Raw genomic sequence first — 17,524 nt, 5'->3', positions numbered from 1 at the left:
CAGTCCATGGGGTTGCAAAGAGTCAGACACAACCGGGAGACTGAACAACAACAATATTGAGATGATTTTCTGGATCTTAGAAAAGATTTAGTAGGTCAATGGATTAATAAGTCTAATATCTAATCCTTTCACAAATACTAACACTGTCCTTTCTACAGGAAGGAATAGAATCTGGGGATCCTGGTACTGATGATGGGAGATTTTATTTTCACCTGGGGGACGCCATGCAGAGAGTTGGAAACAAAGAGGTAATAGTGCATTCATGAGCTTTTTGTTCTCTTTAACAGAAGATAAGGAGAGGAGGGCAATGATTTCTGTGAGACAGTTACAACTGAAAAAATGTTTTGAGCATAAACTTTTGAACATGGTTTAAACTTTTTGCAACAGCCTAACACTTCCTACTATGAAGAAATTTTGGGGTTTGACTTTTATAATTTCTTTCAATAAGGTATCTGAATAATCTCTAAATTAGTGTGCGTGTGTGTGTGTCTGCATGTATATGTGTGCCTGTTTGTACATCTGTGTGTGTATCTATAGAGATGGATATTGCCTTGAAAAAATATTTTTAAATTTATGAAATGAAGAGATGTCCTTGAAATTGTTTAAGTATCTTTTAAGATATTTTTTTGCCTGTGCTGTGCTTAGCTGCTCAATCGTGTCCTACTCTGTGACCCCATGGACTGCTAGGCTCCTTTGTCCATGGGAATCTCCAGGCAAGAATACTGTAGTGAGTTGCCATTTCCTTCTCCAGGGGATCTTCCTAACCTGGGGATTGAACCCAGGTCTCCCAGAATGCAGGTGAAATTTTTACCATCTGAGCCACCAGGGGAAAATACTGGAATGAGTAGCTTATCCCTTCTCCAGGGTATCTTCCCAACCCAGGAATCAAACCAGGATCTCCTGTATTGCAGGATGATTCTTTACCAGCTGAGCTACCAAGGAAGCCTAGATTCATGTTATTTTGGAATTTTAAAAGTAGTTATTTTTAGAATGAAGTCTTTATCCAACTGATTCTTAAGCAGACTGAACCTGGTGGTTAATTGTGTAATTACTTTCTGAAATATTTAATACCAAGTTTAAGATGAACATCTATAGCTATAATAATGACCAGTACTGACACAGAAAATATAGCACCTAAAATAAATCACATGTTTTCTTTTATCATAATTCCTTTTTTCTGAGTTCAGTGTTGGCTTCTTTAGTATAACATTTGGTCATTAATGATGGCATCATACGATGTAAATCCCCAAACTCTCACCATCTGCTGTGGTTCACACAACATTGCTAGGCTATCCTGCACCATGCCATGGCCCTATGCTGGGCTCTCATTAGAGTCAGGGACCCTGGATTTTTGTAACCATGCATTTAATATATATATCAATAATAAGGTGACATCTGAGGGTAACGTAACTTCTGGTTTCTAAAGCTAATAAGAACTTGGTACTATTTGGACAATTGAGGGTTCGTTGGAGCAAAGGGTTTTGTAATGGGGTAATTGCCAGCTAAAGAGATGACCCAATTTGGGGTAACAGAAATTTGGATGACTAACACTGTTTTCTTTATCTATTTCTGTGTATCTGTACCTTTTCCCTCTGACCTACCAATCAATCAACTGGAATAAAGTGAGAAATGAAAGAAGAAGAGAAAGAAGGGGGAAGAAATTGCTGATTAGTCGTCACTTTTGTGTTCCTTCATTCTCTTAAGATGTAAATTCCTGGTACTTCCTTTGAATGAGAAGGATACAAAAGACTTTGCAACAGTATCTAACACAGGATAAATGTTCATATCTGATTACTATAAATGTAATCATCACTAATTAATTTACCTTTGAACATCTTATGGTCCAAGGCAAAGATAGATAAAACAAGTCTGTGATTTAGTCTCACATCTTAGAGCCTTCACTTCAAGGGCAAACAATTCACTACTACACATTGTTAGGAGCTTGCAATTTGAACCTATGGGATTGTGCTTTCAGCTTAATTATCGTTAAAATGCAAGGAGTAGCACAGTTCTTGAATTTAAAAAGCCCACAGAGAAGCAAATAGCGTATGAAAGTAAGGCGAAAGTGTTCCTTGCTCAGTCGTGTCTGACTCTTTTTGACCACATAGACTGTGGCCCACCAGGCTCCTCTGTCCATGGAATTCTCCAGGTAAGAATACTGGACTGGGTTGCCATGCCCTCCTCCAGGGGATCTTCCCAACCCAGGGACTGAACCTGAGTCTCTTCATTGGCAGGCGGATTCTTTACCACTGAGCTACCAGGGAACCCTCATTAATGCATATATAAATATGGAATCTAGAAAAATGGTACTGATGAACCTATTTGCAGGACAGGAATAGAGACACAGAGAACTGACTTGTGAATACAGCGGGGGAAAGGAGAAGGCGGGATGAACTGAAAGAGTACCGTTGATATATATACACCACCATGTATAAAATAGTTGGCTAGTGGGAAGCAGCTGAGGGGGAGCCCAGCTCGGTGCTCTGTGATGACCTAGATGGGTGAATTGGGGTGAGCGCTGGGAGGGAGGCTCAAGAAGGGGATGTCTGTATATGTATAGCTGATTCACATTGTTGTATAGCAGAAACCAACACCACATTGTAAAGCAACTACACTCTAATTAAAAATGAAAAAATTTAAAATCTAGCTAAATTCACTATGTCCCCTCTATAATTGGAGATAATTTTTTTTAATGACTAATATATCATTTCCTAGTTTTGTTTCTCTAAGAGTTAAATGGTGGGGGGTGAGAGAGAGGGCTTCCTTGGTGGTCCAGTGGTTAAGACTCCACACTTCCACTTCAGGGGGCATTGGTTCAATCCCTGGTTGGGGAACTAAGATCCTCCAAGCTGAGCAGCTAAAAAAAAATTAAATGGCAGAGGGATATAAGGTCAAGGGCCATGTTTGATGCACTAGTACCAACTTTGAGTGTCAGAAAAGCTCTTACAGATACTTGAACATGCCCTATAAATACAATGTCTTGCCCAGGCACCCAGCATGCTGAGTGTTTAGTCAGGACTGAAATCTAAGACTTCTAACTCCACTAATTTCTTTCTCACTATTCTAACACTATGTCCTTAAAATGAATTTCTGATGATTAAAAAAATTAATACGAATTTCCAAAAATCATCTGTCGTAATTAATATGGTTGTTCACTTTAACACTGAAAAATTAACTAAATTTAAATTGGACAAAAATAACTAAAATAGTCAATTTAATTTCAAAGGTAAAATGCTATATTTTTAAAATCAGACTACTGTGAGCCATGTTTAAAGAAATTACTTTATGGTTACCACTTACATGTCTTTCAAGGAAAACATATGAGTGATTAGTACATATATTCTTAGTTTGAGATAATATTGAGAAAGATAATTACACAAGAAGATCACTTGTGACAGTTTCTTTTTAGATGACAGAGAGACAGAGTGGAATAAGTTGCCAGATGCCCTAGGCGATTGTTCTTCATGTTTAGTCTTCTTCAATCTCAGTTTGAGCATTTGTAAAATGGAACTATTTGGAGTTACAGAAAAGATCAAATGAAAGTACTTGTGCAAAAGCTAGTCATGAGCTGAAAAGTGTTACTGAAAATAGAGATGGTTCTTGATTTTTCTAACCAATGAAATTTTGGCCTATGAATTTTTACTTTTTTAAGAGTTATTATTTCTTACATCTAAAGTAAGATGGAGTTTGATGAAAATATTCTTGTCTTCTTAATCTGCTTGATATTAACTGCCTGTTTTCATTGATCAAGATGTATATTTGAAATCACTCTTCGAAAGCAATCATTAGATCAGAATTCAGATAATAGAGGGGGGGCGACCATTAAGTACAATCCTAGAACTGTCTTCCAGTCTAAAGAGAGTGGGGTGTGCTGGGCGCAGGGCTGTGTGGGGAGGCCCCAGGACAGCATATGGTTCAGGCATCATTTGAAGGGGATGCATGGAACAGCAGACTGCAGCCAGCCATCCCTGTAAAGACTAGTTCGTCTTCTTGGAGTCAAGTTGTATTGTGTTATAGCCTACAGCCACAAATGTTATCCCTTATGGCAGGGATAAAAATTACTCGGAACAAAATTCCCCTTCTTAAAAAATCTAATGTGGACTATCACTCTATTTATTGCCAACTCAGAATATTATTTTCTTTCGTCTGCTTCTTTAATGGAGGGTTTATACTCCGTTTCCTTGGGGCAGTCTTCTTCTTCATGTAAACAGAGAACACTTCATGTGAAAGAAGATGCTGTCCGGGGCTTGCCTAGCAGTCCAGCAGTTAGGACACCATGCTTCCACTGCAGGGGACACAAAGCCTCAGTCCCTGGTCTTGGAACTAAGATCCTGCATGCCACCAGGCGTGGTAGGGGGAAAAAATGCTGCCCTTTTTAGCATCCCAAATCAGTAAAAGCAGGTATCTGTAAAAAAAAAAAAAAAAATGGTGAAAATATACTCCTTTCCTTTCAAAGGAAACATAGAAACAGAATTTAAGAAATGAAAACTAAAATATAAACACAGTCCCCTTTTGTATCTTCAATGATTTATCCACTGAACAAAGTCCTAGACTCTGCTGGACACTCTGAGGAGATCAGACTGAGTGCAGTATGAGTCCTGTGTTCAGAGAGCTTATGGCCTAGGAGTGAAAATAAAATACACACATTTATTTAAAATAATCGGTCCTAATCAAAAACCCAATCAAATAACACTATTTTTGCCAGTGTTTAGCAGATTGGGGCACTTGACTAGCAAGCTCTTTATGTATTATCACAAAGTCATACCGTGTTTTTAGTGACTTTAGGTTATTTATAGTAAGACTGCCCCACTCCAGTGCTCTTGCCTGAAGAATCCCATGGACGGAGGAGCCTGGTAGACCGCAGTCCATGGGGTCACTAAGAGTAGGACACAACTGAGTGACTTCACTTTCACTTTTCACTTTCATGCGTTGGAGAAGGAAATGGCAGCCCTCTCCAGTGTTCTTGCCTGGAGAATCCCAGGGAAGGTGCAGCCTGGTGGGCTGCTGTCTATGGGGTCGCACAGAGTCGGACACGACTGAAGCGACTTAGCAGCAGCAGCAGCCTCATTTAGAGTTCAATCTTTCCGATTTTCCAGGCATATCGGTGGTACGAGCTGGGGCACCAGAGGGGCCACTTTGCCTCCGTGTGGCAGCGCTCACTGTACAACGTGCAGGGATTGAAAGCCCAGCCGTGGTGGACCCCCAAGGAGACCGGCTACACCGAGTTAGTGAAGGTGAGTGCTAACTTTGCCAAGTCCTTGTCTGTTTCCTCCTCAAAATTCAGAGATGGAATCTCAAGCAAAGGAATGTCCGTCCAGGTGGAGATAGATTTTCTTTCCAGGGGCATATGCAGAAAACAGCGCAAAGCAAATCTTTTCATCCCAGCAGACAAGAGTTCAGGTTAGATGGTGAAGAGAGACATTTGTGGAAGAACAGTTTTCAGAATTTTCAATTTAGGACCCTTTACGCTCTTAAAACTTATGGAGCACCCCAAAGAGTTTTGTGTTGGGTGGCTCACAGAACTCAGGACATTTACTTGTGCTTGAAAGTTTATGATAAAGGATATTATCAAGGAAACAGATGAACAGCAGATGAAGAGATACACAAGGTGAGGTGTGGAAGGGGAAGGATCCAAGTGCAGGAACTTCTGTCCTCGTGGAACTGGGGTACGCCCCCTCCTGGCCTGTGGACAGGCACACCCACCCACAAGTACATCAGATCTTGTGGTTCACCAGTGTTTATGGAGCTTAATCAGCAGGACCCATGTCCCTCCCAGTGATGGGTAGAGCTGAAAGTTCCAACCTAGTCACGTCATCTTTCTGGTGACCAGCCCCTTCCTGTGGCCATCTGGTGCCCCACACTAAGTCACCTCATTAGCATAAATTCAAGTGTGCTCTTTTGAGACTCTTTATGAATGACAGAGTGAGAGAGTGTTAGTCTCTCAGTCATGTCCAACTCTTTGCAATTCCACGGACTGAAGCCCACCAGCCTCCTCTGTCCATGGAATGCTCCAGGCAAAAATACTGGAGTGGGTTGTCATTTCCTTCTCTAGGGGATCTTCCCGACCCAGGGATCAAACTCAGGTCTCCTCATTGCAGGCAGATTCTTTACCATCTGAGCCACCAGGAAATGACAAAGGTCATTCCACTTATTCAAGAAATTTCATGGATTTTGGAAGGTTTTGCCAAGAACTGGAAACAAAGACTAGATAAAGTTCTTATAATATTATCTGAAGCCACCCCCTGAATTTTGACCACAGACTGATCCCTTCTAACAAAAGGGTCTTAACATTTAACAGACACAGCAATACACTAGACCTCATTGTCACTAATAATAAAGAGTCCAATCCATTATCACATCATATGAAAGTGCCTCCCAGGGTGAGACCAACCACAAAGGTTGGCCAACCCCATGAGATCTCACAGGTTCCAAATGTAGGAGTGATCTGAGCAACAAATGGCTTCACCCTTTCAGACATCTGATGTAACTGAGCTGAGATAATATCTTGCCCCTATGCCCTTGCTGATGGGAATGCAAAGGGGTGCAGCCATTTTGACAATGGTTGGCAGATCCTCAAAACATTAAACACAGAGTTACAGCCCAGCAATTCTACTCCTAGGTGTATGCCCAAGAGAAATGCAAACATATATTCATATGGAAACATGCACCTAAGTGTTCAGAGGAGCATTATTTAGAGTATAAAAAGTAGAAATAACCCAAAGGTCCATCTAAAGGATGAATGAAAGAATAAACAAAGTATGATATATTACACCATGGCAATAAAAAAGGAAGAAGTACCAAGATTCGTGGTACAACATAAATGAACTGTGTATGACATGATGCTACCTATTTGAACTGTGTGTGTGTATGTGTGACTCAGTCATGTCTGACTGTTTGCAACCACACAGATTATAGCCCACCAGGCTCCTCTGTCCATGGGATTTTTCAGGCAAGAATACTGGAGTGGGTTGCCATTTCCTTCTCCAGGGGATCTTCCCAACCCAGTCATTGAACCCATGTTTCCTGTGTCTCCTGCATTGCAGGCATATTTTTACCTGCTGAGCCATCAGGGAAACCCCCATGTGAACTGTCCAGACAGACAAATCAATAAAGGAAGTAGATTGGTGATAGCCAGGAAGAGGGCCTGAGGGTGAGTGATTGCTCATGCGTAAGGAGTTATGGAAATGGTCTAAAATTAGACCTTGTTTATGGCTCATGACTCTGAGAATATACTGGGTTGTAAAAAGTTAGTTGAGCGAATTTTCTGGTATGTGAGTTATGTCTCAATAAATATGTTAAGAAATGAGAAGCTGTGATATATACATTGTAGTTCAAATATGTTAAAAAAGTAAATAGGTTTCCGGGGGTTGATGAATACCTAACTTAATTAACCTACATTAAGGTCAAACAGTGAGGTTAGAGCATCCACGCCATAGGCATACTGCCTGGTTATGTTTGTTTTGTTTTCCATTGAAGTATATTTACAATATTATGTTGGCTTCACGTATACAATATAGTGATTCAATATGTTTACTGTACTCCATTAAGATATTACCAGATAACAGCTATAATTCCTTATGCTATACAGTACATCCTTGTTGCCTATTTTATACATAGTGGTTTGTATCTCTTGGTGCCATATTCCTATCTTGCCCCTCGTGCTCCCCTCTCCCCATTAGTTTGTTTTCTGCATCTGTGAGTCTGTTTCTGTTATATTCATTTCTTTATGTTCCACACATACGTGATAACACAGTGTTTCTCTTTCTCTGTCTGATTTATTTCACTATGTATATGATAGTTTCTAGGTCCATACGTGTCGCTGCAAATGTCAGAATTTTTATTCTTTTCTGTGGCTGAGTAGTATTCCATTTTTACATAGAATAGAATATTATATATATCTAGTCCTGTGTGGATGGCAATACAGTGAAGCGGTTTAGAGCATCTCCTCCATAGCCACACTCCCTGCTTTTGAATTTTTGATCTCATTCCCTACTAGCTCTGTGACAGTGAACAACACTTCTTCATGCTTCACTTTCATTGTGCAAAGTGCCTGTGGAAATAGTGCTTGTTGCATGGCTGTTTATTTAACAAGTAGGAAGTGCTCTATAAACATCAGTTATTGTGATGATTTATAATTTTAATTTATGTATTAACTTGTTTTCGTAGGGAAATATTTTCTAGTTTCTAAGAAATATCAGAGAGCCAATTTTGAAATTTTATATACTATTGAAATAACAACATAACAGCTAACCTATGTGAAATCTTACCTGTAATCCATGTGCTGAGCACTTTTGTATATAATATTTCTAACCTTTACTCTTTAAGATGGGTATTATTGTACCCACTTATATTTGAGTAAATAAGGACTAGAGAAGTTAAGAAATTTGCCCAAGGTCTTATATTTAATAAGTCAGGGCTAGGGGACTTCGTTGGAGGTCCAGTGGCTAAGACTCTATGCTCCCAGTGCAGGGGGCATAAGTTTGATCCCTGGTCAGGGAAGTAGATCCCACATGCTACAACTAAGAGCTTGCATGGCACACGGCGCAGCCAAAAAAATAAGTCAGAGCTGGGACTGGGACTGAGGTCTCCTTTTCCTCGGGTCCCTGCCACTATACCCTCTAAGTCACTGAGGTCTGCTCTTGTGTCTCATGTTCTTCTTTTAGCCAATTAAGTCTTTATTTCAAAATTCCATTTCTCTGGGTTTGATTTCAGCCCTGCCTGTTTCAAGCTCTGCTTCACTAAGAGGAAAAGAAAAGCCAGTCCTGGGCATTAATCACAGGGTCCGCAGCAGCATAGAATCTCAGTCAGCCTGTGCTTTGTGATTGTAAAGTTAGCTTGACTTTGCAAACTACATTTATTTGCAGAAATGTTGATATTGTACATGTTGCGACTTTAAAAAAAAGAAATAGTTTCAAGTGACCATTTGCCAGTGATGACTATGACAAGGCAGAACCTTCTATGTGAGGGAACCCAGGGGCCAAGACCACTTAGTTGACAAACACTTGCTCATCAAGATTTTCTTCCATTTTCAAATCACAGACGTGACTATTATGGATCATGAATCATCACCCAGGCATTCATACTGTAAGCTGGAAACCTTTTAGATGGGATAGCTGCCGTGTTTGGCCAAGATCCTTTTGGAATAATTACCCAAATTCTCACTCTTAGGTAACAGTTAACTGCCACGCAGTGCACATTTTCATTTAAATTATTCTCATTGTATGTTCCAGTGAGCTGTAGAGTGCAATTTTGTTGAAGGCACAGGACAATGTTCAGCAAAATGTATCATCTGTGTTTTTCCATTGTGTTGAATTGTCATTGTTCGCTTTATTGTGTAGCTGGCAATTTGGCAATTCTGTGCACCAGGGGTGTTAAGAGGCTGTGTAGCTCCATGAAAAAAATTGAGAGAAAAAGAGCCCAGTAGAGTTTTTTCTTTTAGGTATATGTTCATTAAAACTTAGTAATTTTTTGCCCAAATAACAAATACAAAAACCCTAAGTGGCTTGGAGGTATTTAACATAGAAATTGAAACAAAAATGGATGAATGTGTTTCTAGATTATAAATAGAAAAGGGAAAAGAAATCTCTTCCAGTAAGACAAAAGCCACCCTACTTAAGACTTTTGCTCCTTTTTTTTTTAAGATTAACTTTTTGATCCGATTTATTTAATGGAAACATACATGCATTGAAATCACTGTCATAACATGGAGAAAGCAATGAGAGCCAATAGCGACTGAAAACCATAGTTCAGAATAACCCTTTTCTATTTTATTCCCTGCTACCTAACTGTGCATTCATCACTGGAAAAGGGGAGATTCTTACATCCTTTTTCTGAGATTTTCAAAGCGCCTGCTCTGATGTAAATCCATAGCGTCACAGACAAGTTTCCCTTCTTCACACTGTGGTTTTCTTACAGTTGGAGACGCGCCCATAAAACCTGCCAGTGCTGTGACACTGCCTAAGAACGACTGATTAAAATGGTACTCTTCCTGGCATTCCCTCAGACTATGGCTTTTATTAATTAAGAAGTCCATTGTGTATGAATAATGCCACCTGGACAAAATTAAAAACTAATACGGGAGTACATTAGTGGTTCAACATTTGTATCTGTGTGATTCAATATTTGAAATATTTTCACTGAACTGCTTTTGAAATAAATTGGATTGAGACAGAAGCAAAAGTGTCAGATTTACAGTGAAATTAAGCTGTAAAGTAAGAGGATTATCAATTTTATAGGAGAGTAAGTATCATAGTAGTAAGAAGTTCTGAAAGCAGTCCCTAAAGATTAATATAATAGTTTAATCCTGTTTTTCTAAATCAGACTTTACACTTTTGAAATCCGAAGGTATTTTCACTGAAAATGACGACAAAATGACCAGGGAGTGCAGAGAATTTACAGAATTTGATGGCTGTGTGATTTAAAGGGAGACTTCAGAAACAGATTAGCTTTGCTCTCTGCTCTGACTCCTTGGAAAAGTTATTTTGCCCAGGTGAGACTCAGTTTCTTTCTCTCCAAATGTGAAATAATTGCCTCAGTTCCTCCTCTCCTACAAGGTGCAAAAGCAAAACACAATAAAACCCCACCATCAAGGATGTTTCCATGTGGGTTTAAACGTGAGCCCTTACTGAGAGCCGACACTCTGCTAAGGTTAGAGAAGGGCATGTGATGCCAGTTATGGCAACATACCAAAAAGATGACATGTTTGAAATTCTTTGAAGGACCTTTCTGGCTGTCCAGTGGTTAAGATTTCACCCTCCAGATGCAGGCTCCTCTGTCCATGGGATTCTCCAGGCAAGAATACTGGAGTGGGTTGCTGTGTCCTCCTCCAGGAGATCTTCCCAACCCAGGGATCACACCCACGTCTCCTACATTGCAGGTGGATTCTTTACCACTAAGCCACCGGGGAAGCCCCCTTTTCAGTTTTTTACAAATGCCTAAAAATTGGCTTTGTCTCTGATCCTCCTTCCAGTACAGTGTTTGACTTACAGTCCAGGACACTCCATTGCAAGCCACATCTGGAGGTTAGTACAACATTTGCAGTTTCAAAATTTTTGATCAAATACGTCATGATCCATATCTTAACATACATACATACTGATTGATGTGTTAAAGATACATGTGCATGTATACATAATAGATTATGTGCTTATCCATTTATCAGTGGTTTGTTTTATATAAACAGAGCGTCTTTCTGTCTGATTTGCAGCCCCTTGAGATTAGGGACTTTGGGGTTTTTACTCCCTCAGGACACAGCGGGGTGCACTGTTCCTTGTAGGTAGAGCAGAGATGGGACAACAGAACGTTATTTCCCCTCTTACCTTCTCCTGACTGCGGACGTTGGCTGGTGTCCCTGCCAGCCTGGACTAGAGCAGAGGGCTCTCTGAGTCCTTGAAGACCTCAGGCTGGCTGTCTCTCCTGGCAACCTGGACGACCTTTTCTCCTTGCTTCGAGGAGAAGAAACTCTTTTCCTCCCACTCTTCAGAAAGAGTGAAGTTCAGTCCTCCAAGACTCTTCTCTTACCCTGTACCCGATACTTTATGTCATCCTTTTCCTTTGGTAAAGATAATGAGAGACTGAATATACAGAAGGAAATGGAATCAACCCCCCCATCTGCAGCAAACTGCCAGGGAAACCAATCCCTTTTCTATAATAAATAGCCCAGGAGGCCAGCCTACTGTGAACCAGATGGCAGCAAGCCAGATTATTATCTCCAGTGACAATCCTGGAAGCCGAACAGTAACTTCTGTTATCATTCTGCCCAAATATCCAGGACTTGATTAATAACTGGCAGCTCTCCTAATTTTTGTCCCCATTTCCAACCTGGCACCAACCAGAGAAAGTCAAATATGCTCCCCTAACCAATCACTTGTGTCTCAGACGGTAAAGAATCTACCTGCAATGCAGGAGACCCAGGTTTGATCCTTGGGTTGGGAAGATCCCCTGGAGAAGGGAATGGCAACCCACCCAGTGTTCTTGCCTGAGAAATTCTATGGACAGAGGAGCTGTGGGGTTGCAAAGAGTCGGACACAACTGAGTGACTAAGACACACACCAATCACTAGGGCTTCCCTGGTGGCTCAGTGGTTAGGAATCCACCTGCCAGGTTTGATCCTGGGTTGGGAAGATTCCCTGAAGAAGGAAATGGCAACCCACTCCAGTGTTCTTGCCTGAGAAATTCTATGGACAGAGGAGCCTAGCGAGCAAAGAATCAGACACGACTTAGAGAATGAACAACAACCAATCACTAGAACAGGCTCAGATGGTAAAGCCTCTGTCTACAATGCGGGAGACCCGGGTTTGATCCTTGGGTCAGGAAGATCCCCTGGAGAAGGAAATGGCAACCCATTCCAGTACTATTGCCTGGAAAATCCCATGGATGGAAGAGCCTGGTAGGCTACAGTCTATGGGGTCGCAAAGAGTCGGACACGACTGAGTGACTTAACTTCTGTTAAGCCTGCCTACAGCTTCCCCAGGCCAACAGCCTCCGATCAGGGCTTCCCTCCATGAAACCTTCCCTTTTTCACTAGAAAGTTTTCCCATGCCCAGACACAGGTGATGGTGGCAGACTCCCTTGCTCCAGCAAGCTCTGAATACACAGACTTTGCTTTTCTCATTTGATTGGTGTTTGTTTATTTCCCAATAGGAAATGTCAGATGTTTTCCTTTATTTTTATATTCGAACTTGAAAAACTGGAGATCTGATTAAAATGCATTAGGAACCAGCACGAGATTGCTTCATCGATGCTACTAATTTCCCAAGATTTTATTAAAATCAGTTTGCTGTGGGAGCATTGCACTTCCTATGGTGTTTGCTTGGATTTCATAACTTCAGCTCAGCACTCAGGGGGCTGCCCCTCTACCCTTCTATATTCTCTCAAAGGCAGAGGACACTGCTACCCATGTCCTTTCATCAGGGTATAAAGTATAGGCATGTTTTAGCCAAGATTTAAGTAAGCTGACTTTATCTCTAAAAAATCAGATCTGGAATTCCTAAAATAGTTAACTAACAAACATGTCTTAGACAATTAGGTAAAAAGGGTATACATTTTACTAATGAACCACTGTTATCAATTCATTCTAACTCTGGTTTAATGTGGAAACTTGGCCTGGAATAGTCTTGGATCACTTGCCTTCTCTCAGTTTGGAGTCAGGACTTTTCAAGGTACAAACAACTCTGGGACTTCTGCCAGTGTCTGCGTTTGCCCGTAGTTACTTATCTAACCTTGCTTAGGCTTATCTTGTATTGTGTTTTGTCCACATGTTAAACATGTATCTCTTTCTGATTTTTTCCATGACTATGTTTTGTTTTGCTGCAATAGATTTACTGGCGTACTGATCCCCTCCCATCTGCTGTTGGCTTTCTCAGCTGGGTCCAGTTTTAACCTGAATCTGCATTAATGTTACACGTTGAACTGTGTCCCCTCAAACTTATATATTGAATTCCTATTCCCACAAATATGACTGTACTAGGAAATAGGACCTTTAAGGAGATAAAGTTAAAATGAGGCCATTAGGGTGAGCCCTAATCTGATATGACTAGTATCTTTATTAGAAAAGGAAATTTGGACACACAGGAATGTCTGAGCACACAGAAGAAAGACCATATAAGAACACAGAAAGTAGCCGTCCACAAGCTGGGGAGAGAGGATTCAAAAGAAACCAAACCTGTTGTTGTTCAGTCGCTAAGTTGTAGCCGACTCCTTGTGAGCCTATGGACTGCAGTAGGCCAGGCTTCCCTGTCCTTCACTATCTCCTGGAGTTTGCTCAGATTCATTTCCATTGAGTCTGTGATGCCATCCAATCATCTCATCCTTTGTCACCCCCTTCTCCTGCCCTCAGTCTTTTCCAGCATCAGGATATTTTCCAACAAGTCAGCTTTTCACATCAGGTGGCCAAAGTATTGGAGCTTCAGCTTCAGCATCAGTCCTTCCAATGAATGTTCAAAAGCTTATTTCCTTTAGGATTGACTGGTTTGAACTCTTTGCTGTCCAAAAGCTTACCTAGAAATTATTCACTGGCTAGAATCCTGTACATAGTCAAGCCTTCAATCAAGGGTAAGAACAACTTCAGTTCAGTTCAGTTCAGTCACTCAGTCGTGTCCGACTCTGCGACCCCATGAATCGCAGCACGCCAGGCCTCCCTGTCTATCACCAATACCTGGAGTTCACTCAGACTCACATCCATCGAGTCAGTGATGCCATCCAGTCATCTCATCCTCTGTCGTCCCCTTCTCCTCCTGCCCCCAATCCCTCCCAGCATCAGAATCCTTTCCAGTGAGTCAACTCTTCGCATGAGGTGGCCAAAGTACTGGAGTTTCAGCTTTAGCATCACTCCTTCCAAAGAAATCCCAGGGCTGATCTCCTTCAGAATGGACTGGTTGGATCTCCTTGCAGTCCAAGGGACTCTCAAGAGTCTTCTCCAACACCACAGTTCAAAAGCATCAATTCTTCGGCGCTCAGCTTTCTTCACAGTCCAACTCTCACATCCATACATGACTACTGGAAAAACCATAGCCTTGACTAGACAGACCTTTGTTAGCAAAGTAATGTCTCTGCTTTTGAATATGCTATCTAGGTTGGTCATAACTTTCCTTCCAAGGATTAAGCGTCTTTTAATTTCATGGCTGCAATCACCATCTGCAGTGATTTTGGAGCCCCCCAAAATAAAGTCTGACACTGTTTCCACTGTTTCCCCATCTATTTCCCATGAAGTGGTGGGACCGGATGCCATGATCTTCATTTTCTGAATGTTGAGCTTTAACCAACTTTTTCACTCTCCACTTTCACTTTCATCAAGAGGCTTTTTAGTTCCTCTTCACTTTCTGCCATAAGGGTGGTGTCATCTGCATATCTGAGGTTATTGATATTTCTCCCGGCAGTCTTGATTCCAGCTTGTGCTTCTTCCAATTAGTTAAAAAGAGAATGACCAATACCATATGATATCACTTATCTGTGGAATCTAAAAAAATGACACAAATATATCTATGAAACAGAAACAGACACGGACATAGAGAACAAATTTGTGGTTGTTCATGGGGAGGGGGTTTAGGGGAGGGGAAGATTGGGTTGTTGGGATTAGCAGATGAAAACTATTATATATAGGATGGACGAACAGCAAGATCCTACTGTATAACACGGACAACAACATTCAATATCTTGTGATAAACCATAATGGAAAAGAACATATATATATGTAAACTGAATCACTTTGCTATACAGAAGAAATTAATGCAACATTATAAATCAACTGTACTTTCAATGAAATTAAAAAAAAAAGAATAACCAGATATTTATAGAAATTCAGTTTTACCTGCAGTGTGTGTCCTTTCTCAGGAACACACATAATCCTTTATTCAGATTAGAATTGAGTAATTAGGGAGCCTCATACTGGGCAGAAGTCAAGAGAAGTTCTTGATGACAGTGGTCCAGCAAGCCCAGACACCACCCAGTTCAGAGCAGAGCAAAGCAGATGGCTGCTGTAGGGTATCTTCAGAGAAAGAGCTTATATGATGTTTTGGCAAAAGGTAGCATAGTATCAAGAGATTTTACAGCACACTTTCAGGGCCATAAAGAAGAAGCAGTGTTAAGGGCGTTAGAAAATCAAGCCAAAGGAAAGGAGGCAGAATTTATATATGCTGCATGTGAAACGAAGTATATTTGTTACAACTCAATAAAACTCAAATGGGAGTTTACTCAAATGTGTGAAAGGTTTGTGAAATGACCTGAATTGCTAGATGGAGAAGAAGAAAAAGAAGACATCAGATTTGTTCCCTTCCCTGGTAGAAAATGAGTGATAAAGTCTAGAATTAATAAATCAAGAGATAGCAGTATAAATACATTATTTACATGGAAGCAGGTAAAACAGAAAAAATATTTAAAGCACTTAGCTGGGGACTGGACTCGAAGAGTGGAGAAAACTTGAGTAAGAGACTGCTGCTTTCATGATAAAACTTGTAGTAATATTTCACTGTTTAAAAATGTGTATTTCTTGATAGAATGAACATAGCAAGTGAAATAGCAAATGAAGCAACTGACAAACAACTAATCTCAAAAATATACAAGCAACTCCTACAGCTCAACTCCAGAAAAATAAATGACCCAATCAAAAAATGGGCCAAAGAACTAAATAGACATTTCTCCAAAGAAGACGTACAGATGGCTAACAAACACATGAAAAGATGCTCAACATCACTCATTATCAGAGAAATGCAAATCAAAACCACTATGAGGTACCATTTCACGCCAGTCAGAATGGCTGCGATCCACAAGTCTACAGGCAATAAATGCTGGAGAGGGTGTGGAGAAAAGGGAACTCTCTTACACTGTTGGTGGGAATGCAAACTAGTACAGCCACTATGGAGAACTGTGTGGAGATTCCTTAAAAAACTGGAAATAGAACTGCCTTATGATCCAGCAATCCCACTGCTGGGCATACACACCGAGGAAACCAGAAGGGAAAGAGACACGTGTACCCCAATGTTCATCACAGCACTGTTTATAATAGCCAGGACATGGAAGCAACCTAGATGCCCATCAGCAGATGAATGGATAAGAAAGCCGTGGTACATATACACAATGGAGTATTACTCAGCCATTAAAAAGAATACATTTGAATCAGTTCTAATGAGATGGATGAAACTGGAACCTATTATACAGAGTGAAGTAAGCCAGAAAGAAAAACACCGATACAGTATAATAACGCATATATATGGAATTTAGAAAGATGGTAACAATAACCCTGTGTACGAGACAGCAAACGAGACACTGATGTATAGATCAGTCTTATGGACTCTGTGGGAGAGGGAGAGGGTGGGGAGATTTGGGAGAATGGCATTGAAACATGTATAATATCATGTATGAAACGAGTCGCCAGTCCAGGTTCGATGCACGATACTGGATGCTTGGGGCTGGTGCACTGGGACGACCCAGAGGGAGGATACGGGGAGGGAGGAGGGAGGAGGGACGAGGGTTCAGGATAGGGGGAACACATGTATACCTGTGGCGGATTCATTTCGATATTTGGCAAAACTAATACAATATTGTAAAGTTTAAAAATAAAATTAAAAAAAAATATATTGGAATGAAAAGAAAAAAAAAAAAAAAGGAATTAGTTTGGCTTTAGTTTGCACCGCTAAAGGCTTTCTGCAAGAAATCAGTGTTAGGAGAAGCCTTTAAAAATAGGACTTCGTCTAATTTGATGTTGAAGAAAAAAGTATGCCATCTAAGTGGAGTGAGCAGAATAACTGCAGAAAGAGGAAACCAGCATGCACAACCAGCATGCACTGGAAGGAGGGGGAGGATTAAGGAGAGCTGGCTGCACAGGGTGGGATTAATGAGGCTTGAAACTGGGAAGTCCATTTATAGTTGAGTGGAGTGCCCAATATAGCTGAGGTTTAACTGAAAGGCAAGTGCTGATGACGGGTTTATGAGGCCACGAAGCATTGTGAAAACAAACAGATCTCTGTTTGCTAAAGTCTGTGTAGTCAGAGGAAAAAAATGTGAATCAGAAGCTGCTGTCTTCTGGGCA

General features: G+C 40.8%; 1 protein-coding gene across 11 annotated transcripts in view; it reads left to right on the top strand.

Annotated features, from left to right (window-relative positions):
* Positions 1–17,524, top strand: part of ASPH (aspartate beta-hydroxylase) — a 189,139-nt gene that overhangs the window by 150,673 nt on the left and 20,942 nt on the right. For all 11 annotated transcript variants that reach the window (XM_070802583.1, XM_070802581.1, XM_019973494.2 and 8 more), the window contains 2 exons: positions 159–248; positions 5,097–5,234. In XM_070802583.1, the coding sequence (XP_070658684.1) occupies positions 159–248; positions 5,097–5,234 (228 nt within the window). The remainder of the gene's footprint in view (positions 1–158; positions 249–5,096; positions 5,235–17,524) is intronic.

The sequence above is a fragment of the Bos indicus genome, chromosome 14 (assembly GCF_029378745.1).
Source record: "Bos indicus isolate NIAB-ARS_2022 breed Sahiwal x Tharparkar chromosome 14, NIAB-ARS_B.indTharparkar_mat_pri_1.0, whole genome shotgun sequence".
Lineage (NCBI taxonomy): Eukaryota > Metazoa > Chordata > Mammalia > Artiodactyla > Bovidae > Bos > Bos indicus.
This window is presented reverse-complemented; position numbering and strand designations above follow the sequence as displayed.